This window comes from Erythrolamprus reginae, chromosome 1, assembly GCF_031021105.1.
Source record: "Erythrolamprus reginae isolate rEryReg1 chromosome 1, rEryReg1.hap1, whole genome shotgun sequence".
NCBI lineage: Eukaryota > Metazoa > Chordata > Lepidosauria > Squamata > Dipsadidae > Erythrolamprus > Erythrolamprus reginae.
In genome coordinates, this window is record NC_091950.1 from 407,503,913 (window position 1) to 407,531,064 (window position 27,152).

The window sequence follows — 27,152 nt, forward strand, 5'->3', positions numbered from 1 at the left end:
AAAAAAAAGTTTGGACAAAAAATATCTCTCTTCCTCCCTTTCGCTCTATTTTTCTCTCTCCCTCTTTCTCTCTCTCTCTCCCTTCCCTCCTCTTTCTTTCCCCTCTCTCTCCATCTTTCTTTGTTTCTCCCTTCCTTCCTCTCTTTTTTGCCCTCCTTCCCTCTCTCTGTCTTTCCCTCACCCTCCTTCCCCCCTCTTTCTCTCTCTCTCTTGCTTTCTCTCTCTTGCTGTCTTTCTCTCTTTCTCTCTTCCCCCTCTCTCTCCCTCTCTCTTTCTCTCTCTTGCTATCTCTCTTTCTCTATCTCTTTTGCTTTCTCTCTTTCTCTCCCCCCTCTCTCTCCCTCTCTCTTGCTACCTCTCTTTCTCTCTCTCTTTTGCTTCCTCTCTTTCTCTACCCCCTCTCTCCTTCTTTCTCTCCCCCCTCTCTCCCTCTCTCTTTCTCTCTCTCCCTCTCTTGCTATCTCTTTCTCTCCCCCCCTCTCTCCCTCTCTCTCTCTCCCTCTCTTGCTATCTCTTTCTCTCCCCCCTCTCTCCCTCTCTCCTTCTCTCTCTCCCTCTCTTGCTATCTCTTTCTCTCTCTTTCTATCCCCCCTCTCTTCCTCTCTCTACCTCTCTTGCTATCTCTTTCTCTCTCCCCTCTCTCCCTCTCTTTCTCTCTCTCCCTCTCTTGCTATATCTTTCTCTCTCTTTCTCTCCCCCCCTCTCTCTTTCTCTCTCTCCCTCTCTTGCTTTCTCTTTCTCTCCCCCCTCTCTCCCTCTCTCTTTCTCCCAGTAGCCGTGGGGCGACGGCAGGGTGATCAGCTGTGAAGCGGAGCTCCAGAACGGAGGCACAGATGGCAGTGGCTAGACGCCGTACATTTCTGGCGTTGCGCTGGGCATGGACGTGGGGCTTGAGCCTCCGTCCTGGTCCAGCCAGCAGGCAAGTGCCAGCCACGCAATTCCAGCATTTCCAGCCGCCGCCATCAGTGCCTCTGTTCCTCTGTTCCGTAGCTCCGCCTCACAGCTGATCACCCTGACGTCGCCCCACGGCTACTGGGAGAAAGAGAGAGGGAGAGGGGGGGAGAGAAAGAGAAAGCAAGAGAGGGGGAGAGAGAGAGGGACCACCCTGCCACCGCCCCACGGCATGGCTCCTGCCCGCTGCCGCCGCTGCCGCCATCACCCTCCCGCTGCGCGCCGCCCTCCCGCTGCCGCTGCCCTCCCACCAAGCCCCAAAGCTCACCTGCTGACAGGGAAGCTCCAGCCGGGCGGGGCGCTGCAGCTGCTGGAAAACTTGGAAGGCGCAAAGAAGCAAGCTCAGCTTCCGGTCTCACAACTTTTTTCTCTTCGCAAAAAGTTGCGAGACCAGAAGCTGAGCTTATTTCTTTGCGGCACACCTGACCATGTCTCGCGGCACACCAGTGTGCCGCGGCACACCGGTTGGGAAACACTGGCCTAGGGGAAGGAATATCCTAACTCCCCCATGCCTGGCGACAAAGGTGGATCTTGAGTAATTTGCGAAAGACAAGGACGGTGGGGGCCGTTCTAATCTCTGGAGGGAGTTGATTCCAGAGGGCCGGGGCCGCCACAGAGAAGGCTCTTCCCCTGGGGCCCGCCAAACGACCTTGTTTGGTTGACGGGACCCGGAGAAGGCCAACTCTGTGGGACATTATTGGCTGCTGGGATTCGTGGGGTAGAAGGCGGTTCTGGATGTATTCTGGCCCAATGCCATGTAGGGCTTTAAAGGTCATTACCAACACTTTGAATTGTGAACGGAAACCGATCAGCAGCCAGTGCAGGCCGCGGAGTGTTGCAGAAACATGGGCGAATCTAGGAAGCCCCACGATGGCTCTCGCTGCCCCATTCTGCACGATCTGAAATTTCCGAACACTTTTCAAAGGTAGCCCCATGTAGAGAGCGTTGCAGTAATCAAACCTCGAGGTGATGAGGGCATGAATGACTGTGAGCAATGACTCCCTATCCAAATAGGGCCACAACTGGTGCACCAGGCGAACCTGGGCAATAAATTATATCATGCCACACAATGCAATAGTTTGAACCAATGAGTTATTTTGTGGCTTCATGTTAATTGTTATAAGCCTGCAGTGCTTTTATATGGAGAAAGACTGAGTATAAAGATAATAATTAGGTAAGCTAAAATAAGGTGTTAGGAGCTCAGAACATACTTGAACCATAAACCCCAGCTTAGTTTTAAAATACATTTTGTTAGCTCCTTTATAATGACTTTTTCTTCTGCTTCTGAAAACAGTATTTTTCCCCTTTGCCATGTTTTATCTAGTTATCCTTCTGAAATGCAATGTGGCCCAGATGTTCAGAGCTGGAGAACTTAGTGCTGATAGCTGGGTACGTGACCGGCGGTTAACACACAGAATTATAGGCTTTCAAAAGAACCCAAACCAGCATTTTCACTGAGTTACAACAACGGAGAGGTTATTGGGAGGGAAGGCAGTGCGCATATGTTCTCTGTGTAGAACAAAGCATTGTCAGGAGGTGTCTGGGAGGCTATTACCGAATGTAGAAACAAAAGATTTTTTTTTGCGAGGGTGGAATGCACTGGTTTAAATAGAGGTATACAATTTCTCTTTTAACCCACAACTGCATGTGGATCCTTTTAAACACACCAGAAACCCACCCATCACCATTATTTATTTATTTATTCATTTGTCCAATACACAAATACATAGGAAGAAAAATAGACATGTAGTAATATATATATAAGGGTAAAGTGAACTTAGAGGAGAGGATATATGAAAGAAAGAAAATATATATGATAAGTGAGAGAAAGGAAAGACAATTGGACAGGGGAAGAAAGGCACACCAGTGCACTTATGTACGCCCCTTACTGGCCTCTTAGGAACCTGGAGAGGTCAATCGTGGAGAGTCTAAGGGAGAAGTGTTGGGGGTTAGGGGTTGACACAATTGAGTCTGGTAATAAGTTCCACGCTTCGATAACTCGATTGTTGAAATCATATTTTTTACAGTCAAGTTTGGAGCGGTTCGTATTAAGTTTGAACCTGTTGCGTGCTCTTGTGTTGTTGCGGTTGAAGCTGAAGTAGTCGTTGACCGGTAGGACGTTGCAGCATATGATCTTGTGGGCAATACTCAAATCGTATTTTAAGCGCCGTAGTTCTAGGCTTTCTAGGCCCAGGATTGTTAGTCTATTTTCGTAGGATATTCTGTTTCGAGTGGAGGAGTGAAGGGCACTTCTGGTGAAATATCTTTGGACATTTTCAAGAGTGGTGATGAGCCTTGTCATTTGGTCTCTTGAACGAACATGCTGAATTAATTTCATAATCCATCTATTTGTTTTCTCGGCTGTCCATTCATTTTAGGGACCGTTTGAAGTTACAACAGCACTGGGAAAAAAAGTGATTTACAACTGTTGTATACACTTACGACCATTGCATCATTTGGTCACAAGTCATGTAATCGAAAGTTGGACCTTCGACAATTATATATTAATTTATACTAATTTGACTTCTATGCTGCCCAATGTATTTATATTTGTTGTAGTGCTCTGGGGTCATCTGGTCACCTTTTGAGACCTTCTGACAAGCAAAGCCAATGAAAAATAGAATAGAATAGAATAGAATTTTTTATTGGCCAAGTGTGATTGGACACACAAGGAATTTGTCTTGGTGCATATGCTCTCAGTGTATATAAAAAAAGATACATTTGTTAAGAATCATAAGGTACGACAGTTAATGATTGCCATAGGGTTCTTTCTTTCTTTCTTTCTTTCTTTCTTTCTTTCTTTCTTTCTTTCTCTCTCTCTCTCTCTCTCTCCTTCCATGCTGCCCAATCCCGAAGGACTCAGGGCAGCTTACAACAATATAGAATTACAACAACAATAAAAAGAAGTCAAAAAAAGAATCTAATTACTAAAATCCTAGCTAAAATCTGTATTAAAACGACTGCAAAACAAACATACATACCGTTCATCCACACTCATAACTATACAGATGGTCAATCTGGTTGTTAACTTAGGGCCCCCAGGGCTGCCAGCATAGCCATGTCTTTATGGCCTTACAAAATGCTAGCAGGGTGGGAGCAGTATGGACATGGGGGAAAGTTGATTCCATAGAGCTGGGGCGGCAACAGAGAAGGCCCTCCCCCAAGGTCCCACCAGTCTACATTGCTTGGCTGACGGGACCTGGAGGAGGCCAACTATGTGTGCTCTAATTAGTCTCTGGGAAGTATGTGGCAAGAGACGGTCCTGTACTTTCGCTCCGAGGAGGCTTCAGAGAGGTCTACCAGACCCAAAATGGTGCATGGGTGTGGCGTGTATCCCCTGTGGTCCATTTTTGCTTGCAGGGGGGATTTAGGAGACCGAGTGCTGCCTATCACACCCTCTGGCCATGCCCACATGGCCATTCCCACTCAGTTATCAAGGCAGAGAACTGGTTGTTAAATTATTTGATTATCTGGGTTAATAGAAAATGTGGATGCCTGGCATAGAAGAAGATACAGGCCGTTCATATTTTATATGACAGGAGAAATACTTTTAAATGGAGAACGCCTAAGAAACAAGTCCCTTTTGGCCCAGATCTTGATAAATTATGCCCCTGTGGCTTGCAATAAAGTGGAGCATCTCTCTTGATTTCTCTCTTGATTTCCAAATCAAATTTATAAGCTTTGGGGGCTGCACCACCAACAGGCTTCGTGTAGGAGTGCCTTTGATGGCTGCCTTCCAAAGAGCAGAGATTTATTTTCTTTGATTATAGATCTGTGCGAACCGATCTCTTTTTCAGTGGTCGGGAGAAAATGTTTTTGCTCAACTGGGCATCCTCTTTGTACTATGTTGCTATAGAATGACAACAACAACAATTTATTAGATTTGTATGCCGCCCCTCTCGAAGGACTCGGGGTGGCTCATAACAATAATAAAATGCAATAAACAGTGGTACAAATCTAATATTAGTAAAACTGAAGTTAAAATCCCTTAATAGTAAAAAAAACCCCATCAATATTACACAGTCATATCATTCTCAAGTGCTATAATCAGCAAAGGGGGGGGGGAAATCGGTCCCCCCATGCCTGGCGACATAAGTGGGTCTTATCTTGCGGAAGATGGGGAGGGTGGTGGCAATTCAAATCTCCTGGGGGAGGTGATTCCAGAGGGCTGGGGCCACCACAGAGAAGGCTCTTCCCCTGGGTCCCGCCAGATGGCATTGTTTAGTCGACAGGACATGGAGAAGGCCAACTGTGTGGGACCTAATTGGCCGCTGGGACCTGGAGGGGATAGACCAGGTGACCCCATATCATCTCTGGCAACTCAGATATATTTGGATTATATGAAATGTCAAATGACTATGAAGATACATGAAAAAATCATTTATTTTTTCAGTTCTAATCCGGATCTGAAAGTTCTGACTTTTTATTGCATCTGTTGTCTTCTGTTTCCTTGCAATGGAAATTAGCACAATATCAGGTGCAGTTATTCACTGTTAGACGGGCACGTGGACTCTCTAGGACAGGGGTTTCAAACTTGATTTAATTGAGGGCCACGTCAGGGTTGTGCTTGACCTCGGGGGTCGGGGTGGGGGTGGCCAGGGTGATGTCACTGATGCCCGGGGTGCCTGTGACTTGACCACTCTGTCAGAAAAAATAGGCTTCTGAACTCTGTTTTCAGCTGGGATGGCCTCCTGCAGCCTTTTGCCAGCAAAAACAGAGCAACCCTGAGCTCTGTTTTTGCTATCAGACGCACCATAAACTAGACATTTACAGTTTCCAGGGTGGTCCATCGGCCAGATCTAACCACCCCGCAGGCTGGAATCAACTCCTAGGCCTTGAGTTTGGCATTCCTGCTTTCTCCACTTAAAAATTGGTGGACTTCAACTCCCACAATCTGCCAGCCAGAAACTCTGGAGAAGGTGCAGAAAAGAGCAACCAAAATGATCAGGGGTCTAGAAACCAAGACTTACGAAGAGAGACTGCGGGAACTGGGCATGGATAGCCTAGAGAAAAGGAGTGCCAGAGCGGACATGATAGCAGTCTACAGGTATACGAGAGGTTGCCACAGAGAGGAGGGGATCACTTTATTCTTCAGGGCACCGAGGGCTGGACGAGGAACAACGGCTGGAAGCTGACCAAGGAGAGATTCAACCTGGAAATAAGGAAGAACTTCCTGATGGTCAGAACGATCAACCAGTGGAACAACCTACCAGCGGACGTTGTGAACTCCAATACTCTGGACATTTTTAAGAGGAAATTGGACTGCCATTTGGATGGGGTGCTATAGGGTTCCTGCTTAGGCAGGGGGTTGGACTTGATGACCCGCATGGTCCCTTCCAACCACACCACGTACTATTTTTGTACTAGTCAGGCCCTTCCTTTGTGTCACTTCCAACTGGATCCTTCTTTCTTGCCATTGTAGGCAGTTTCTTCTTTCACACACTGGGCTTTGTAGAACAGAAAGCAGTAACAACCACACTTATATACCACTTCACGGTGCTCTGCAGCCCTCTCTACAGAGCCCATTGCCCCCGATAATCTGGGTCCTCATTTTTACTGACCTCTGAAGGTTGGAAGTCTGAGTAAACCTTAAGCTGGTTAGGATCGAACTCCTGGCTGTAGGCAGAGTCAGCCTGCAACACTGCATATTTGTTGCACTGGATTGAAGGTCCTTGGTTTTCTTGCAGATGTTTCATTACCAGGCTAGGTAACATCATCAATTCTAGAAATAAGTGAGGTTTGCTCTCATTTTACATACTATTGGTGATTCCAAGTGGTACCTTGGTTTTATGCACGGTGATGCCTTGATATAAAGCCCTTCATGGCATCGGACCAGAATACCTTTGGGACTGCCTTCTGCCGCATGAATCCCAGCGACCGATTAGGTCCCACAGAATTGGCCTTCTCCGGGTCCCATCGACAAAACAATGTTGTCTGGTGGGACCCAGGGGAAGAGTCTTCTCTGTGGTGGCCCCCACACTCTGGAATCAACTTCCCCCATAGATTATGACTGCCCCCATCCACCTTGCCTTTCGTAAACTTCTAAAAACCCACCTACATCGCCAGGCCTGGGGAAACTGATATTTTATTTCTCATTTCTCTCTTTAGTAGTTAAGCTAATTATCTCAGAAATAACATCAAAACATTCCACAAGGCATTCTGAAATTTATGGGTTAATCAGTGCTAGCCAGGAGCCATAAAAGCAGGACATAAATCACACATTTGTTAGCTTACTCTCTGTTCTGCCGGGCTCTCTGGTAGGAGCCTCCCAAAAATTCAAGGGTACAAATTTCAGATACATGCACGTTTGAAAATTCAAAACAATGTTCTTTATCACAAAATTCAAAATAAACTAAGCACTCTTTTTGTATTGCAAAAAGCACTCGTCCCCAAACAACCGGGTAGTCTGTACAATTTCCCTTAAGCAGTCATTAAGTACTTAGCTAGCAGCTGTGAAGAAACTTCACACCCCTACTTCTTCCAACGAAGTGAGACACACACGCACACACGTTGCTCTGCTTTGGTTTCAAAGGCGTGAAAAATCAACAAACAAAGTCCAGAAAACAACAACACATGATTCCTGAAGAACTGCGATGAGATACTCTTTCACAACGGCCAATCCCACACGCTGCTATTTATAGCAGCAGCCCTAATTACTGGAGCCCCACCCAACCACAAGTGGCCTCATTTTCTCTTGTAATAATCCTTCAGTTGTTGTCTCCTATGCATCACTCTATGCATGCGTGGATGTGTCATTAATTCTTGTTCAGAATCCAAGGATGATACAGATGATTGATCTCCTCCTGGGCTGTCTGAAAAACTCCCCTCTTCCCTGTCACTCATGCTTCCTTGGTCAGAGGAGGCTTCATCGGCAGATTCCATCGGGAGCAAAACAGGCCTGCGGCATGTGAATGTCTCCCCCACATCCACCTGCACATTCCTTGGGGCAGGAGCTGGGCCAGAGCTAACCACAACAGATAGATAGATAGATAGATAGATAGATAGATAGATAGATAGATAGATAGATAGATAGATAGATAGAAAACCCAGCTGCACCAAAAGAAGATGGCATGGGGAAAATAAAAAGGGCCTGTAGTGTATGGTGTAGCTGGTGTAGCAAGTAAAATGGCAGCAAGCAGGGCTGAGTGACAGATCAGATGGTAGAAGGTAGAAGGTACGTGGGCAGCCGCAAGGGCCGAGATTGAGGGGAAACAGGCAGTTAGGTGAGCAGGGCAAGAGGAAGCAGAGGAGAGAATCCCTTACCTTAGGCTGGGCACTGGGAGGGACCAAGCCAAGAATGGCTTGGATTGGGTTAGGTCCTCACCTGATGACTGGTGAGATTCAATTAATGATGGCGACAGGCATTGCTGTCCCTAAGCAGTGTGGTCATGTGCAGGGGCGGATTCCACTTATAGCTTCTACCGGTGTGCTTTGTGCAGAGCTCTGTGACCCCGACACCCACCCCTCTGCATGTGTCCGATCGAGATTTTGCTTCTGCGCTTTCTCAGGAAGCAAAATCTTTCAATGGGATGCATTCGAGAGTGAGATTTTCACGACCTTTCTTGCTGCCACGCATGCACAGAAGCAAAAGATCACCAAAATCTCACTCTCGCATGTGTTTCCTGTGCATGCGCAGAAGCGAAATCTTGCTTGGGTATGTGCGAGTGCCGGGGACCGAGAGCTACGTGGACAGCTCCATTTTCCCTAATGGAGCTACAGCATGTCCAGCGGTAGGCTACGAGCCGGAATACTAAATTGTGCTCGTACATTCTTGCAGGACCAGCGCAATTTTGCTGCTGCACCTGTGGAGGTAGCAAAATTGCATCTGTGTTCTGGCGAGGTTTTACAGGTAGCACAGCAAAATCATGCTGGTAGCCCACCGTTGAGCGTGGCCCATACTAGTAGGAACCCAATACTGGCTCGTTTGATGCCACACTCCGCAACGTTGTCTGCTTAGGGGCAGAAACTCCACTCCAAATTGCAAATTACTGTTAACCGAAGACTTCCTGTGAAGGTTAAACACAAATGACCCTGTACCAATGCTTGTTTCTTAACAATCATTATTTACTAGACATGATTATTCACAGGTGCGGTCAAAGAGTCAATATAGGATTTGAAGCCAGTTCTTGGGGTTTTTTGTGTTTTTTCGTTTAATGTATATTGCATTCCAACTTTAAAGAAAAGACTATAAACGTAGCCAATTCAATTAGTGGAATCAATTATCCGCAAAGGCAGTGTTTGGGTTCCAGGATTCCTTTTTACTTTCTAATAGCCTGATTGAAAATTTGGTATTTCCAGTTGTGTCACATTCAGGCTAAAATGACCAGGGATTGGGAAGGATTTATCTTCCCCACAGAGCTGGGAAACCACTTAAGGAGAAGGCTGGGCACAAAATACATTAGATTATGGTTAAGCGGCTTAGGACATAAAAACACATTAGAACTTTATAGTGCTCTATAAATTACAAGGTTTGCAGCATGTACTTCCACAATGGGAGATAATTACATTCATTAATCTACTACTAAGAGCACATAATGTTGCCTTTCCAAATAGCGCTTGTATTCAGTTTATTCTTGAGCTGATCAGCTGGGGGGGGGGGAATATAATTTTTAAAAAGAGGAAAAACGTATCCCTTTTTCATCTCCTTTGTAACTAAGCAGAAAAATGTTAGCATGGAGACTCCAATTGCTGACCACTGTAGCAAACATCGAGCCATAGGTGTAGTGGATCATAGTCTTTCTGGTTCAGTAACAGCCATTAGCTTAAAGATCTCCACGCGTATCTATAAGTGAGAGAAAAATACATTTATCATCCTTGCCATTAAATCATTATAACTATATTCTGGTATACCCTCTGTTTAGTAGAATGGCTTTCCAGTCCACCTTTAAATAAAAACTGAAGAAACTTCATGCGTTTATTATATTTGTTATATATTCGTGCAGAACGCGGCCGCCAGAGCCATCGTGGGGCTTCACAGATTCGCCCACGTATTTACAACACTCCGTGGCCTGCATTGGCTGCCGATCAGTTTCCGGTCACAATTCAAAGTGTTGGTCATGACCTTTAAAGCCCTACATGGCATTGAACCAGAGTACCTCTGGAACCGCCTGCTACCGCACGAATCCCAGCGGCCGATAAGGTCCCACAGAGTTGGCCTTCTCCGGGTCCCGTCGACTAAACAATGTCGTCTGGTGGGCCCCAAGGGAAGAGCCTTCTCTGTGGCGGCCCCAGCCCTCTGGAATCAACTCCCCTCGGAGATTAGAACTGCTCCCACCCTCCTTGTCTTCCGTAAACTACTTAAGACCCACCTATACCGCCAGGCATGGGGGATTTGAGACACCTTTCCCCCAGGCTTATTATAATTTATGTTTGGTATGTATGTGCTGTTTGGTTTTTAATTATGATAGGGTTTTTAATTTTTTTTTTAATATTAGATTTGTGCCAGTATAATATTGTTTTTATCGTTGTTGTGAGCCGCCCCGAGTCTTCGGAGAGGGGCGGCATACAAATCTAATAAATTATTATTATTATTATTATTATTGTTATTGTTATTGTTATTGTTATTGTTATTGTTATTGTTATGTGTATTTGAATGTTTGAGTTTTAAATGTTTAGCTTGATAAAATATTTTAAACGGATTATTTATGTTAATTGGATTTAGATGTGTTTTATACACAGTGCTATGTCTTTTTTAAATTGAAATGTTGTGGGTTGCCTTGAGTCCATGGAGAGGGACGGCACAGAAGTCAAATTAAATAAATAAATAAAATTCTGTAAAAGGGCAGGTGTGATATCTAAAATGAAAGCTCCATCTCTTGTACGTGCAGATACTCGGCCTTTAATGATTAAAAAAAGTCACCGGAATCTCATGCACGCCTGCCTTTCTCACGAGATTTTGCTTTTGTGCATGCAAACGAAGAAAAAAATATATATGAAAAATTGAAGAAAAAAAGTCAGTGGTGCCCATAGGACTGGCACCATAGTGGCCGCGCACATGTTGCACAATCTGACAGCCACTAGCGGTGGTCTGTCCCCTACTGTACCACTAGCAACCCACTACCGCTCATTGGGTAATAACTTTCTAGCACTGATGATGCTACCCAGTTTGATAATGAAAAGTCTGCAAGAAACTATGCTCTTAGGAATCTGGAAAAGACAAAGTTTAATCATCGATAAAATATATAGATGCGCAGAAATGGATGAAATGACAAACTCAATTAAGAGAATAACAAATGAAGAAACCAAAGAAACGTGGCACAAATGGCACGGATGGATCCAAAATAAAAATTAAAACGTAACAATACAGAGTATCGGTGTACTGTATATAGAAATAAAAACAAACCCTTTGCACTAGTAATAGAGGTAAACGGAATAAACATTTATGCAGAAACTAAAAGTATTCACGCTTATTAATACCTCGTTTTTTCTCTTTTCTAATAGTAAGCTTTATACTATTTATACTTTACGCTTTATACTTTTCTAATACTATGCTTTGAATGTATAAAACCTAAGAGAATACACAATGCAACTACTGGATATTTAAAATATAATAGATACGGATTATGACATGTATAAAAAGATATGAGAAATATTTTTTTAAAAATCAATAAGTAAACTTTTTTTTTAAAAAAAGTAAAGTCTGCAAGAAAAAAAGACAAGTTCAAGACTTCTACAATTAGCGGAGCAATGGTAGCTCCTATACATGTTAAATGTTGTTTGTCTTGTCTGTCTCATATTTTTAAAAAACCAATAAAAATGATATATAAAAAAACCAAGTTCAGAGAGTACCAAGGGCCTTACAGTGAAAGAATTGTATAGTTTTGCACCTCCCTCCAAAGCCACGTGCTAACAATTTTAATTCACCGCTACATGTACAGTGCAGCAGAGACTGTTATGCCAATTCTCATAAATCAATGGCCATTGAAATCCATGCATATCGTTTTCACATATAAAACTCTCCCACTATTCTTAACAGGTTCTTCTCTTTCCTATTACTGCAAATACAAATCCTGAGTGATTTAGTCAATGCTTAAAAGAAATTCTCTCTCTCTCTCTTTGTCATTGTCTTCTATCTTGTCAAAATATCAGGTCCACCCTGCTTAACTCTTCTGCTTAACCAGCCTTTATATCCTGGTTAAGTAACCGCTGGAAGCATATATTGTGAATTAAAGGTATTGGCAGTGCATCTTGTAGGTTATCAGAGAACATTTAATTCAGTCCACTGCGGGGATAAATGTAATGTTTAATCCTCTATTCACTGTGTAATCATCTCTCTATTGATCGTGGTGCTTCCCTTCTCTTCTGCTGAATGCCTGCACGGGGTTTTAGAAACCGATTCCAATCTGATACATACACATTATTCCACCGAAAACATTTGCCTTTGGTGGTAAATTAATGCCACTTGTTGCAGAACAAATAGGAACATAGGAAGCTACCATCTATTGCCGTGCTGATTGGAAAGTCAACAAAGGGTGTTCACAATGACTCTGAAATGCTGCGACACTTACAAATGCATGCCAGTTTACCGAGCAGTCCAATTGCGATCGTATGGCTGCAGGGATGCTGCAGTGTTCATAAGGGCGAGGACGGGTAATATCACTTTTTTCAGTGCCGTTGTAACTTTGAATGATTGCTAAATGAATGTTCATAACTTAAGGACTAATGTATGTGACGTAAACTACCTTAAGCAGCACTATGCGAAAGATAGATGGATAGAGATAGATAGAGAGAGAGACAGACAGACAACAGACAGACAGACAGACATACAGAGACAGGGAGAGTGCAAATAGGAAGGAAGGTAGGTAGAGATAAATATGAAAAGACAGACAGACTGTGTGATAAATAAGAAGGTAGGGATAGATAGATGGATGGATGGATGGATGGAGGTAGGTAGGTAGGTAGGTAGGTAGATAGATAGATAGATAGATAGATGTAGGTAGGTAGGTAGGTAGGTAGAGATAGATAGATAGATAGATAGATAGATAGATAGATAGATAGATAGATAGATAGATAGATAGATAGATAGATGTAGGTAGGTAGGTAGATAGATAGACAGACAGGCAGGCAGGCAGGCAGGCACAGGGAGAGTTTGATAAATAGGAAGGTAGGTAGGTAGAGATAAATATGAAAAGAGTGACAGACTATGTGTGATAAATAGGAAGGTAGGGATAGATAGGTAGGTAGGTAGGTAGGTAAGTAGGCAGGCAGGCAGGCAGACAGACACAGGTAGAGTTTGATAAATAGGAAGGTAGGTAGGTAGAGATAGATAGATATGGATAGATGTACAGACTGTGTGATAAATAGGAAGATAGAGATGGATGGATGGATGGACGGACGGACGGACGGATGGATGGACAGACAGACAGAGAGATGATAGACAAGATATCTGTCTGTTCAGGATTGATTTTTAGAATTTTCTGTATGCAATGTATTTTTTTTTCACTTAGCCATGGCAATTCCACTAAAGATAAATTTAAAAATCCAGATTTCATGCTTCTGTCTAATGACCCAAGAGGGCTGAGGTTGCATATCATGCTCAATTAACCTATTTTCTACTTTTAGACAATACACTAGGTTTGCCTAATATTTAAAATCTTTAACAAAACAGATTAGGTTCTCACAACTCTCTAGGCAACAAAAACCCAGAGCACATCAGCTGGGCCTGTGTAATATAGCGGTTTGTGCAAACACATCTTTCACCTGGCTTGTCACAGCATTTAATGGTCCATCTAACTTAGACCTAGATACATTAGAGTTGAACAAAACATGTATTTTTAATCAAGATGCAACACCTTATAATAGTGTTGGTCATGACCTTTAAAGCCCTACATGGCATTGGACCAGATTACCTCCGGAACCGCCTGCTATCGCACGAATCCCAGCGACCGATAAGGTCCCACAGAGTTGGCCTTCTTTGGGTCCCGTCAACTAAACAATGTCGTTTGGCGGGCCCCAGGGGAAGAGCCTTCTCTGTAGCAGCCCCGGCCCTCTGGAACCAACTCTCCCCAGAGATTAGAACTGCCCCCACCCTCCCTGTCTTTCATAAACTACTCAAGACTCACTTATGCCGCCAGGCATGATGGAGTTGAGATGTTCCTTCCCCCTAGGCCATTACAAGTTATGCATGGTATGTTTGTGTGTATGTTTGGTTTTATAATAAGGGTTTTTAGTTGTTTTATTAATTGGATTGTTACATGTTGTTTTTATCATTATTGTTAGCCGCCCCGAGTCTACGGAGAGGGGTGGCATACAAATCCAATAAGTAAGTAAGTAAGTAAGTAAGTAAGTAAGTAAGTAAGTAAGTAAGTAAGTAAGTAAGTAAGTCTGTAGAGATTCTCTGTCATCCAAGTCATGATTGTCACAAAGGTCTCAGGAGGCAACTGAACTTCCTTGGGGTTTTGGGGTTTTTTTGGAAGACTTTTCACTACTCATCTGAGATGCTTCTTCAACTCTGAAGAAGCCCACTATCCTGTCAGAGCTGAAGAAGCTTCTTGGATGAGAAGCTAAATGTCTTCATTAGGAAAAAACAAAGTGCTATTACAGTGATGGAGAACCTATGGCATGGGTGCCACAGGTGGCACGCAGAGCCATATCTGCGGGCACACGACCTATTGCCCTAGCTCAGCTCCAACCTGCATGTATGTGCTGGCCAGCTGATTTTTAGCTTGTACAGAGGTTCTGTGAGGGCATTTGTGGCTTCCAGAGAGCCTCTGGGGGGATGGGGGAGGTCATTTTTACCCTCCCCCATCTCCAGCGAAGTCTTTGGAGCCTGGGGAGGGTAGAAGATGAGCCTGCTGGGCCCACCAGAAGTTGGGAAACAGGCTGTTTCCGGCCTCCAGAGGGCCTCCCTGGGGGCAAGGGAAGCTGTTTTCGCCCTCCCTAGTCATTGAATTATGGGTGTGGGCACTCGTAAATGTGTGATAGCATGCACCCAGGGGTGGGCAGCAGGCAGGACGGGGTGGAACGCAGTTCCATCAGCAGAAATGAAGATGTGTGCACAGCTCCAGCTGATCGGCGGCTGTCACTTCCTGGATTACCGGCCTCCTTTTCCCCCCTGCTGCTGCTGCCTATGCATATGCACTCCTTACTTTTTTCCTCTTTCCTCCTTCCTGGCCTCAGACGGGCTTCCCTCTCTCCTGCCCGGCTCCCCCCTAGCCTCACGTGGCCACTTCCCATCTGAGGTGCAAGCAGAAGGCGTGGCTGGAAGCGGCGCTGGCAGCATTTGTGCTTCTGGCAGCACCCATTCGCCTAACTACCCAGCCTGAGGCAGGGGGCGACCCAGGAAGGAGAGCATGGGAAATGCGAAGCAAATTGTCACCCAAGCGAACGACACTGGTAAGGTTGTAAATCGAGGACTTAACAGTTTACTTGAATGATGATGATCGTTCAAGCCACTCCCATCTGGTCACACGGCTAGTAAGCCACTCCCACCCAGTCACATGACCATCAAGCCACACCCACAAAATAAGCCACACCTTTTGGCTGCCCATTACTACATGCACCCATGCTCTTTTGGCATCCAAGGAAAAAATGGTTCGCCATCACTGTCGCACTGGACTTCCTGAAAAAGCACCTTTGGGACTTTCAGTGGTTATTTATTATATTTTATTTATTTGTTTGTTTTGTCAAATGCGTATTGGTGGTATATAAAAATATAACAAAGTTTACATACATGATACTAGTAAAAGAGAAACATTAAGACAGGGGATGCAAGGCACATTGGTGCACTTATGCATGCCCCTTACTGAGTTCTTAGAAATTAGGTGACGTCAACAGTGGATAGTCTAAGAGTAAAGTTCCGGGGTTTAGGTGATGAAATGACAGAGTCTGGTAGTGTTCCAGGCATCAACTACTCGGTCACTAAAGTTGTATTTCCTACAGTCAAGTTTAGAGCAGTTTACTTTGAGTTTGTATCTGTTGTGTGCTCATGTGTTGCTGTGGTTGAAGCTGAAGTAGTCGTTGACAAGAAGGATGTTGTAGCAGATGATTTTAGGGGCTATACTCAGGTTGTGCTTAAAGTGGTGTAGTTCTAAGCTTTCTAAACCTAAGATTATGTGAAAAGATTTTCCCCAAAATGTGACCCTTTCTTCTTCTTCTTCTTCTTTCCGGTTATAAACAGAAAGATGTCGTGGTGAAGCCGCCTGACCTTGTGAACAAGCCTCGAGATCCTTTAGCAAAGAAGAAACGAGAAGTGCTTGCTAATGGGTTGCCCTACCACCTAAAAAAGAGCCGCTTGCACTATCACCACTTCCACCATCACCATCACCACTACAGTTCTGATCGGGAGAATGACCTCAGCCTTTGTCAACACCTCAGGAAACGGAAGAAGTTCTTAAAAGGGCTCCGACAGGTAGGAATGTTTGGAGTGTTTTCTTTGAAAGTACTATTACCTCTGCTGTCCTGGGCATGATTCGTCCTCTGCTTATTGGTAGTAGTTGTAGCTGTGGTAGTTCATCAGAGATTGAGTAGCTATTTCTCTGCTATACGCTATAGGGCAGTGATGGTGAACCTTTTTCTCCTCGGGTAACAAAGGTGCCTGCACACATGCTATCGCACATGTGTGAGTGCCCACACCCAAAATTTAATGCCTGGGGAGGGTGAAAACAGCTTCCCCCACCCCCTGGAGGCCCGGCCAACTTCTGGTGGGCCCAGCAGGCTCGTGTTTCTCCCTTCCCCAGGCTCCAAAGCCTTTCCTGGAGCTGGGGGTGGGTAAAAACACCCTCCCCAATCAGGAATGGGCAGCCAATTTTTTTACTGCCACACTGTGGGTGTGGCTTATTTTGTGGGTGTGGCTTAATAGTCATGTGACTAGGTAGGAGTGACTTGCCGGCCATGTGACCAGGAGGGAGTGGCTTGAATGATCATCATCATTCAAGTGAACGACTTACAACCTTACCAGTGTTGCTTACTGGGGTGACAATTTGCTTCGTGTTTCCTGTGCTCCCCACACAACTCAGGCTGGGTAGCTAAGCGAATGAGGGCTGCCAGAAGCATAAATGCTGCCAGCACCACTTCCACCCACGCCTTCTGCTTGCACCTCAGGCGGGAGGTGGTGCATGATGCTGGAGGGGAGCCGAGCAGGAGAGAAGGAAGCTCGTCCAAGGCCAGGAAGGAGGAAAGAAGAAAAAAGCAAGGAGCGCAGCAGCAGCAGCAGGGGAAAAAAAGGGGAGCTGAGCCCAGACCAGTAATCCAGGAAGTGACAGCCGCCGATCAGTTGGAGCTGCGTATGCATCTTCATTTCCGCTGGTGGAACTGCATTCCACCTCATCCTGCCTGCTGCCCACCCTTTCCCCCAATTCGCCCGCAGTCTCTCTGGAAGCCAAAAACGTCCTCCCAGAGCCTCTGTGTGAGCCAAAAATCAGCTGGCTGGCTCACACATACACATGAAGCTGAGCTAGGGTAACAGCTCGCATGTCCTCAGATATAGCTCGGCATGCCACGTATGGCACCCATGCCATAGGTTCGCCATCACTGCTATAGGGTCATGATGGCGAACCTATGGCACATGTTCCACAGGTGGCACATGGAGCCATTTAAAATCTACATGAGACCACTGGAAGAGATCATCCAAGGGCATGGGGTGAGGTATCATCAGTACGCTGAAGATACACAGTTATACATCTCCACCCCATGTCCAGTCAGCGAAGCAGTGGAAGTGATGAGCAGGTGCCTGGAGGCTGTAGGGATCTGGATGGGTGTCAACAGACTTAAACTCAACCTTGACAAGACAAAGTGGCTGTGGATTTTGCCTCCCAAGGACAATTCCATCCATCCATCCATTACCCTGGGTGGGGATTATTGACCCCCTCAGAGAGAGTCTGCAACTTGAGCGTCCTCCTCGATCCACAGCTAACATTAGAGCACCATCTTTTGGCTATGGTGAGGAGGGCGTTTGCCTGGTGCAACAGTTGCAGCCCTATTTGGGCAGAGAGTCATTGCTCACAATCGCTCATGCCCTCATCACCTTGACATTCGACTACTGCAACACTCTCTACAAGGGGCTACATTTGAAAAGTGTTCGGAAACTTCAGATCGTGCAGAATGTGGCCGCAAGAGCAATCATGGGCTTTCCCAGATATGCCCATGTCTCGTCAACACTCAACATCCTGCACTGGCTGCCGATCAGTTTCCGGTCACAATTCAAAATGTTGGTTATGACCTATAAAGCCATACATGGCATCAGACCAGAATACCTCTGGGACCGCCTGCTGCCGCATGAATCCCAGAGGCCGATTAGGTCCCACAGAGTTGGCCTTCTCTGGGTCCCCTCGACTAAACAATGCCATCTGGTGGGACCCAGGGGAAAAGCCTTCTCTGTGGCAGCCCCCACCCTCTGGAATCAATTTCCCCCAGAGTTTAGGACTGCCCCCACCCTCCTTGAAAACTCATCTATGTTGCCAGGCATGGGGAAATTAATATACCCTTAGCTATTATGATTTATGTATGGTTTGTTTGGGGTACTGTATATGTTTATTTTTTATAAGGGTTTTAAACTGTTTTTTAATCTTTGGATTTGTATACTATGTATTGTTTTTTTGTGAGCCGCTCCAAGTCCTCGGAGAGGGGCAGCATACAAATCTCATAAATTATTATTTATTTATTTTATTTCATTTATTAGATTTGTATGCCGCCCCTCTCCGAAGACTCGGGGTGGCTCACAACAGTAATAAAAACAATATAGCAGTGGAACAAATCTAATATTAAAAAACATATAAAATCCTATCATTATTTTAAAAAAACCAAACAGCACATTCATACCAAACATAAAACAAAGTATAAAAAAAAGCCTGGGGGAAAGGTGTCTCAACTCCCCCATGCCTGGCGGTATAAGTGAGTCTTGAGTAGTTTACAAAAGACAGGGAGGGTGGGGACAGTTCTAATCTCCAGGGGGAGTTGGTTCCAGAAGGCCGGGGCTGCCACAGAGAAGGCTCTTCCCTTGGGGCCCACCAAATGACATTTTTAGTTGATGGGACCCGGAGAAGGCCAACTCTGTGGGACCTTATCGGTCGCTGGGATTCGTGCCGTAGTAGGTGCTTCCAGAGGTATTCTGGTCCAATGCCATGTAGGGCTTTAAAGGTCATGACCAACACTTTGAATTGTGACGGGAAACTGAGTGCAAGCCACGGAGTGTTGAAGAAACGTGGGCTAATCTTGGAAGCCCCACGATGGCTATCGTGGCTGCGTTCCGCACGATCTGAAGTTTCCGAACGCTTTTCAAAGGTAGCCCCATGTATTATTTTATTATTATTATTATTATTATTATTATTATTATTATTATTATTATTAATCGTATTTATTTTTGTATCCAGAATTTAAAATTGAATGTGTTCCTCCATGTACCAGTACCAATTTTATATTGTCCGGGAGGACATTGCATTATGGGTGTGGGCACAGATGTGCAAACTACCACATGGTGTGACCCTTTTACCATCCAAGCAAAAAAAGGGTTGGCCATCACTGCTATAGTCTCTCTTGCTTGAGCAAGGTGTTGTTCCAGAAGACTTTGTATGTCTCTTCCAATTCTCTCACTCTATTTTGCTATTCTGCTATTTGTTGAGGTTGGACCACTGCGGCTGTTTGTTTCTCAATCACCACTGGTGGAAAAAAAGAAGCATCATTGTCTTGAGGATGTATAATTGGGGTTTATCTCTCTCTCTGCTAATGGAGGAAAACATGGTTAAACATCCTATCTCCTCTTCCTAATCTGAATGTTCCTTGAACTTGTCAAAGGGGATAGATATGTTGGCATGTCTTAATTAGCCATTTTTGTCCTCCTTTAATGGTGTCGAACATCCTCCCTGTTGTAAAAACAATGGTTTGCCTCAGGAGGTTTAGTTCTCAGAGCAAATTAATTCTGAAGAGGTTTGGAAACACATGAAAACAGGAAAGGGCTTCTCGGAGAAAGTCATTTTAGCTTTTTTAATAAGGTTTTCCTAGTAACCATCATTTAGTGGATCAGGCGTGAGAATTTCATTCTCCTTTCCCAATTTCGCTCATAAGGGTGAGAATTCTCTTCCGAATGTCTGGGAAGAAGGGAGAGATGTGGGTGAATACGAGGCTGTTGATAGGCAAGCCATGCATAACATGAGACCAGATACTATCTCATCCCAACTTTCTCAGTCTAGCGCCCTTGAGATATGTGGAATAATTCCTCTTCAAATTCCAAGCCAGTATGCCCAACTGCTCTAAGTCAAGTGAGATCCTATTATGATGCATTTATACTATTACTGTATATTTTATCGTGTATCTCAAATTTCAACAGCTGTAACATTTCCGAGTCTTTATATGAAGCACCGTTTCTGTGACCACCAATTGTAAAGTACGATTTATCTTATTTCCCTTCATCCATGTTCGTTTCTGCGTCTGGAAATATTAAGCATTGCAAATGCAACAAACCTGAACGTATCGGAAACAGAGCTGTTGATACGGTGACCAGTCTAGAGATTATCAGTGTGCTCAGTCTAACATTTTGGAATAGTTATGGAGAACTCTACATCAGTGCTTCTCAGCTGTAGCCCTTTCAAAATGGGTGGACTTCGACTCCCAAAATTCCCTGGATAGAATTTGGAATTGAAGGCCACCCATCTTGTTGTGATTAGCTCTGGCCCAGCTCCTGCCCCAAGGACTGTGGATGTGGGGGAGACATCCACATGCTGCAGGCCTGTTTTGCCCCCGGTGGAATCTGATGATGAAGGCTCCTCTGACCAACAAGACATGAGTGACAGGGAGGAGGAGAGTGTGACAGACAGCTCAGAAGGAGATCAATTATCTAGCTCCTCCTTGGATTCAGAACAAGAGTTAATGATACAGCCACGCATACGGAGAGCGATGCATAGGCAACAACAACTGAGAGATTATTATCAAAGAAAATGAGGCCACCTGTGGTTGAGTGGGGCTGTGGTAATTAGTGAGGCTGCTGTAAATAGCAGCCTGTGGGTTTGGCCATTGTGGAGGATTATCTGATCATTGTGTTTCATGACTGCTTTACTGACTTGGACTTTTTCTTGTGCTGATTTTTCCCCGCTTTGAAACTAAACCAGAGCAAAGTGTGTTTCACTTTGTGAAAGAAGGACTGTGAATTGCTTCACAGCTGCAAGCTAAGTATCACAGAATTGATAAGGGACTTGTACAAATTACCAGTTTGTTTGGAGACCAGTGCTCTTTGCTATACAAAGAGAGGGCTTAGGTTAAGTGAATTTTCATTATAAAGAACATTGTTTTGAATTTTCAAACGTGTGTGTGTGTCTGAAATTTGTACCTGTGAATTTTTGGAAGGATTCTACCAGAGAGCTCGACAGAACACATCTTAAAAGGTTTAAGGTTGTGAGACAGTGCTCTAGAGGTGCTATTCCAACCAGAGACTGTTGTGAGTGCTCCTTGTCCACCTCAGGTCACATCTGATTCTGAAGATGATCTAGGACCCTTTGGGTACCATGGGCCAGGGGGGCTGCCAGAGGAAGCTGAGAGCGAGAGTGAGGCAGAAAGTGACTGGGGAGAGCTTGAGGGGGCTGATGAGACATTGGGAGAATGGTCTCAGTCAGACAATGGGGAAGACATGTTGGTGGAAAACAATTGGATAGGTCTTCGCTATAGAAGAATGGGCAGAAGGTGAGGGGAGATCCAGAGTAAAAGATATTATTTCACAACTTTAGTTCTTTGAGGTGTGATGTCACTTCCAGGCAATATAAAGGAATGGGGTTGAGGAAAATGGGGCGTGGAACCTCAACGTCACTCAATGGAAGAGATGAGAACCTGTTGTGTGCTTGAAAAAAGTTTTAAAATCATGATTTCTGCCTCAAAAAGACACTCTGTGGTTGATGCTCTGCTTGGAAAAGTTTTTGGTGAGCCTATGTTTTGGGTAAATGAATGGGAGTTATCTAAGTAATGTAGATAACGACTGAGTTTGGTGTGCTTCCTGGACCCAGAATCAGAGTTCGCTCTAATCAGAATCTGCTCCTTTTTAATTTAATTTAATTTTTTTTTTATTTATTGTTAGAATTGGAAGGGACCATGCAGGTCATCAAGTCCAACCCCCTGCCTAAGCAGGAACCCTATAGCATCCTAGCCAAATGGCAGTCCAATTTCCTCTTTAAAATGTCCAGATTATTGGAGTTCACAACATCCGCTGGTAAGTTGTTCCACTGGTTGTTTGTTCTGACCGTCAGGAAGTTCTTCCTTATTTCCAGGTTGAATCTCTCCTTGGTCAGCTTCCAGCCGTTGTTCCTCGTCCGGCCCTCCGGTGCCCTGGATAATAAAGTGATCCCCTCCTCTCTGTGACATCCCCTCGTATACCTGTAGACTGCTATCATGTCCGCTCTGACCCTCCTTTTCTCTAGGTTATCCATGCTCAGTTCCCGCAGTCTCTCTTTGTAAGTCTTGGTTTCTAGACCCCTGATCATTTTGGTTGCTCTTTTCTGCACTTTCTCCAGAGTTTCAATATCTTTTTTGAAGTGTGGTGACCAGAACTGAACACAGTACTCCACGTGTGGTCTGACCAGGTCGTAGTAGAGTGGTGTTAAAACTTCCCTGGTCTTGGAGTATATTCCCCTGTTGATGCAGCTTAGGATTGTATTGGCTTTTTTGGCTGCTGCTGCACATTGTTGGCTCATGTTTACTTGATTATCCACCAAGACTCCGAGATCTCTTTCGCCGTCGCTACTGCTGAGAGGGGTTTCTCCCAGGCTGTATGTGTGTCCAGGTTTTTTTTTTACCTAGGTGAAGGGCTTTGCTCTTGTCGATGTTGAACATCATTTTGTTGGTGTGGGCCCACTGTGTTAGTCTGTCCAGGTCTTTCTGTAATTTGAGCCTGTCTTCAAGGGTGTTGGCTACCCCTGCCAGCTTGGTGTCATCTGTGAATTTGATTAGTTGCCCTTCTATTCCCTCTTCCAGGTCATTGATGAAAATGTTGGAGAGCACAGGGCCCAGGACAGAACCCTCTGGTACCCCACTGCCTACTTTCTTCCATGTGGATTTGGAATCTATGCTACTTTAAACCCTATATTTGCATTTGCATTCAAGTATTTTACTGGAGTATTCACGTATTTGAATAAAGAGTGAGTTTTATTAATAAGAAGTGATTTTCCGGAGATTGGAATTTATTGGAAGCCCACAAACAGGACAGAAACCATGCTGAGCCACCAGTTTTCCAAGATGTCCCAGCAGTTTTCTGGAAGTCAATTGTAGGAGAAAGAGTGATGGAACCCGCAGGCAGAGTTAAAAGAGGCATTAGCCTAGAAACCCTACCTAGCTACAAATGAACATTCCATTCATTCTTATCTAACCCAAAGCAGGTGCTAAGCATTAGTTGAGACAACACCTGAGCATAGGGCATGATTAGCAATTAAGTAGTTTAATGGAACCTTTACCTGAGCGTTCATGACGGAAATTAATCCTCTAAATGGAAGGCAATTGGATTCTTAGCAGTACCTTTGGAAAGAGGGAACTCTTGACCCTGTTAGAGTGATTGGATGCTGCTGGATCTAATGTCAAGGAATGCTGATTGGGTTAGTGGCTGACTGAGCAGTATATTACGTGAACCTTGGAAGTGATCTTCTGGGTTGAGGTAGAAGCTGCAGGTTATGATCTTGCCTGACGGATGGTCAATGTCATGGTAACATTCAGCATTCATGGTATAGTCTGGAAGACAGAAGGAAAAGGGGGGACATGATCGAAACATTTAAATATGTTAAACGGTTAAATAGGGTTCAGGAGGGAAGTGTTTTTAATAGGAAAGTGAATACAAGAACAAGGGGACACAATCTGAAGTTAGTTGGGGGAAAGATCAAAGGCAACATGAGAAAATATTATTTTACTGAAAGAGTAGTAGATCCTTGGAACAAACTTCCAGCAGACGTGGTTGGTAAATTCACAGTAACCGAATTTAAACATGCCTGGGATAAACATATATCCATTGTAAGATAAAATACAGGAAATAGTATAAGGGCAGACTAGATGGACCATGAGGTCTTTTTCTGCCGTCAGTCTTCTATGTTTCTATGTTTCTAACCCTGTGTAAATAGAATGATATTAAAAAAACCAGAGCTTGTGTTTATTTGCTTTATTATTATTTTTCCCTGACAAAAATACCTGAGCAGAATGTGTGCATGTGTTTGTGTGTGTGTGTGTGGGGGGGATGCGGAACAAAGAAATGCTGGAAGAAAATGCATACAGATGTTTATTTATTTATTCATTTATTCATTTATTCATTCATTCATTCATTCATTCATTCATTCATTCATTCATTCCTTTATTAGATTTGTATTCCGCCTCTCTCCGTAGTACCAGAGATATTCTGGTCTGATGCCATGAAGGGCTTTATAGGTCATAACCGACACTTTGAATTGTGACCGGAAACTGATCGGCAACCAATGCAGACTGCGGAGTGTTGGTGAAACATGGGCATATCTAGGGAAGCCCATGATTGCTCTCGCAGCTGCATTCTGCATGATCTGAAGTTTCTGAACACTCTTCAAAGGTAGCCCCATGTAGAGAGCTTTACAGTAGTCGAACCTCGAGGTGATGAGGGCATGAGTGACTGTGAGCAGTGACTCCCGATTCAGATAGGGCTGCAACTGGTGCACCAGGCGAACCTGGGCAAACGCCCCCCTCGCCACAGCTAAAAGATGGTTCTCTAATGTAAGCTGCGGATCGAGGAGGACGCCCACGTTGCGGACCAAGCTAGCTTTCAACAAGCTAAGAAAGAATTTCCTGACAGTGAGAGCGATCAACCAGTGGAACGGCCTGCCAGCGGAGGTTGTGGACTCCCTAACTTTGGACACTTTCAAGAGGAGATTGGACTGCCATTTGGCTGGGGTGATGTAGGATTTCCTGCTCAGGCAGGGGGTTGAACTCGATGACCTGTAAGGTCCCTTTCAACTCTAATAATAAATAAATAAATAAAAGCAAAGTCAATAGGTGGGAAAAGTCATATTTGCTTAACGAAAATAGGATTTGCTTAACAACTGTGTGAAAAAAGGTTGTAAAATGCTACATGGCTCATTTAATAACTGTCTTGCTTTGCATTGGAAATTTAGGCCACAATTGTGATCTTAAACCAAGGACGATCTGTATTCTCTGTGCAAGCAAATTATATTCTTTAAAAGCGATTCAGGGCTGGGAGAGGGATGGATAGAACCAGCTAATGTTTCCGAGCTGGTTCTAGCCGCTGCCTGTTGAATGCACAGGAGATGTTACTCCAGTTTTCTGACACAATATTTGGTAACTGATGTTCCATGACTGAGGATTCTGTGAGAGAAAGGCAGGAGATTTAATTAGTCCCCAGATCCACCGCTGTGTATGGAAATGATCAGTTTAGCTCAGCTGTTTGCCCCTGTGAAACTGTCTGATGGTGCCACTTTTAATAAAGTGCAAATCAGACTTGAGACAAAACCATATGCTGAATGCTAAATTCTGTAATTTCCCCAGCTTTCCATGAAACTGTTCAGGCAAAGCTTCCTCTAAGAAGGTGAAAATATCTTCTGGCATCTAAAAGATGCCAGTTCCACCTCGAAATATAGACATTATGGGTGTCAACAGACTCAAACTCAACCCTGATAAGACGGAGTGGCTGTGGGTTTTGCCTCCCAAGGACAACTCCATCTGTCCATCCATTATCCTGGGGGGGAGAATCATTGACCCCCTCAGAGAGGGTCCGCAACTTGGGCGTCCTCCTCGATCCACAGCTCACATTAGAGAACCACCTTTCAGCTGTGGCGAGGGGGATGTTTACCCAGGTTCACCTGGTGCACCAGTTCCGGCCCTATTTGGACTGGGAGTCACTGCTCACAGTCACTCATGCCCTCATCACCTCGAGGCTCGACTACTGTAATGCTCTCTACATGGGGCTACCTTTGAAGAGTGTTCGGAAACTAGATCGTGCAGAATGCAGCTGCGAGAGCAATCATGGGCTTCCCTAGGTATGCCCATGTTACACCAACACTCCGCAGTCCGCATTGGTTGCCGATCACTTTCCGGTCACAATTCAAAGTGTTGGTTATGACCTATAAAGCCCTTCATGGCATTGGACCAGGATACCTGCGAGACCGCCTTCTGCCACACGAATCCCAGCGACCGATTAGGTCCCACAGAGTTGGTCTTCTCCGGGTCCCGTCGATTAAACAATGTCATCTGGCGGGACCCAGGGGAAGAGCCTTCTCTGTGGCAGCTCCGACCCTCTGGAATCAACTCCCCCCGGAGATTAGGACTGCCCCCACCCTCCTTGCCTTTTGTAAACTCCTTAAAACCCACCTCTGTCGTCAGGCTTGGGAGAACTGAAGCATCTCACCCTTGCCTATGTAGTTTTGTGCATGATATGACTGTGTGTATGTATGTTTATATATTGGGGGTTTTCTTTTTAGACTTTTTAATGTAAAACTGTTATTTTAGATTTTAAATTATTAGATTTGTTACCATGTATTGTTTTTATCACTATTGTGAGCCGCCCTGAGTCTACGGAGAGGGGCGGCATACAAATCTAATAAATAATAATAATAATAATAATAATAATAATAATAATAATAATAATAATAATCAGTCCCACCTCAGAAAACCTTGTAATAGGACCAGGATAATTCTGGCGTGAAATGTGTAACCTTCTCAGGTTAACAATCCTCACTTTAAATACACTGCTCAAAAAAATTTAATGAAACACTTAAACAACACAATATAACTCCAAATAAATCAAATTTCTGTGGGAGCACTTAAACAACACAATATAACTCCAAGTAAATCAAACTTCTGTGGGAAACACTTAAACAATACAATATAACTCCAAGTAAATCAAACTTCTGTGGGAATACTTAAACAACATAATACAACTCCAAGTAAATCAAACTTCTGTGGGAACACTTAAACAACACAATATAACACGTGGTTGGACTAGAAGAGTGATGGCGAACCTTTTTTTCCTTGGGTCCCATGCATGAGTGCCCACACCAATAATTCAATGCCTGGGAAGGGCAAAAACAGCTTCCACCCAACTCCCGGAGGCCAGAAACAGCCTGTTTCCCAACTTCTGGTGGGCCCAGTAGGCTCGTGTTTAGCCCTCTTCAGGCTCCAAAGGCTTCCCTGGAGAGTAAAAACACCCTCCCCCATCTTTCTCCAAGCCCCACCCCTTTCCCCCAAAGGGTCAGTACTCTACATAGTGAAGACCATCTCGACTCTCCCCCTCCCGAAACTCTGCAACACTGTTAATTTGACTTATG

At 44.5% G+C, this 27,152-nt stretch overlaps 1 protein-coding gene across 1 annotated transcript in view; it reads left to right on the plus strand.

Moving 5' to 3' along the window:
- AUTS2 (activator of transcription and developmental regulator AUTS2) overlaps positions 1-27,152 on the plus strand; it is a 1,269,011-nt gene that overhangs the window by 249,898 nt on the left and 991,961 nt on the right. Inside the window, exon 2 of the mRNA XM_070730563.1 lies at positions 16,070-16,300. Coding sequence (XP_070586664.1) covers positions 16,070-16,300 — 231 coding nt within the window. The remainder of the gene's footprint in view (positions 1-16,069; positions 16,301-27,152) is intronic.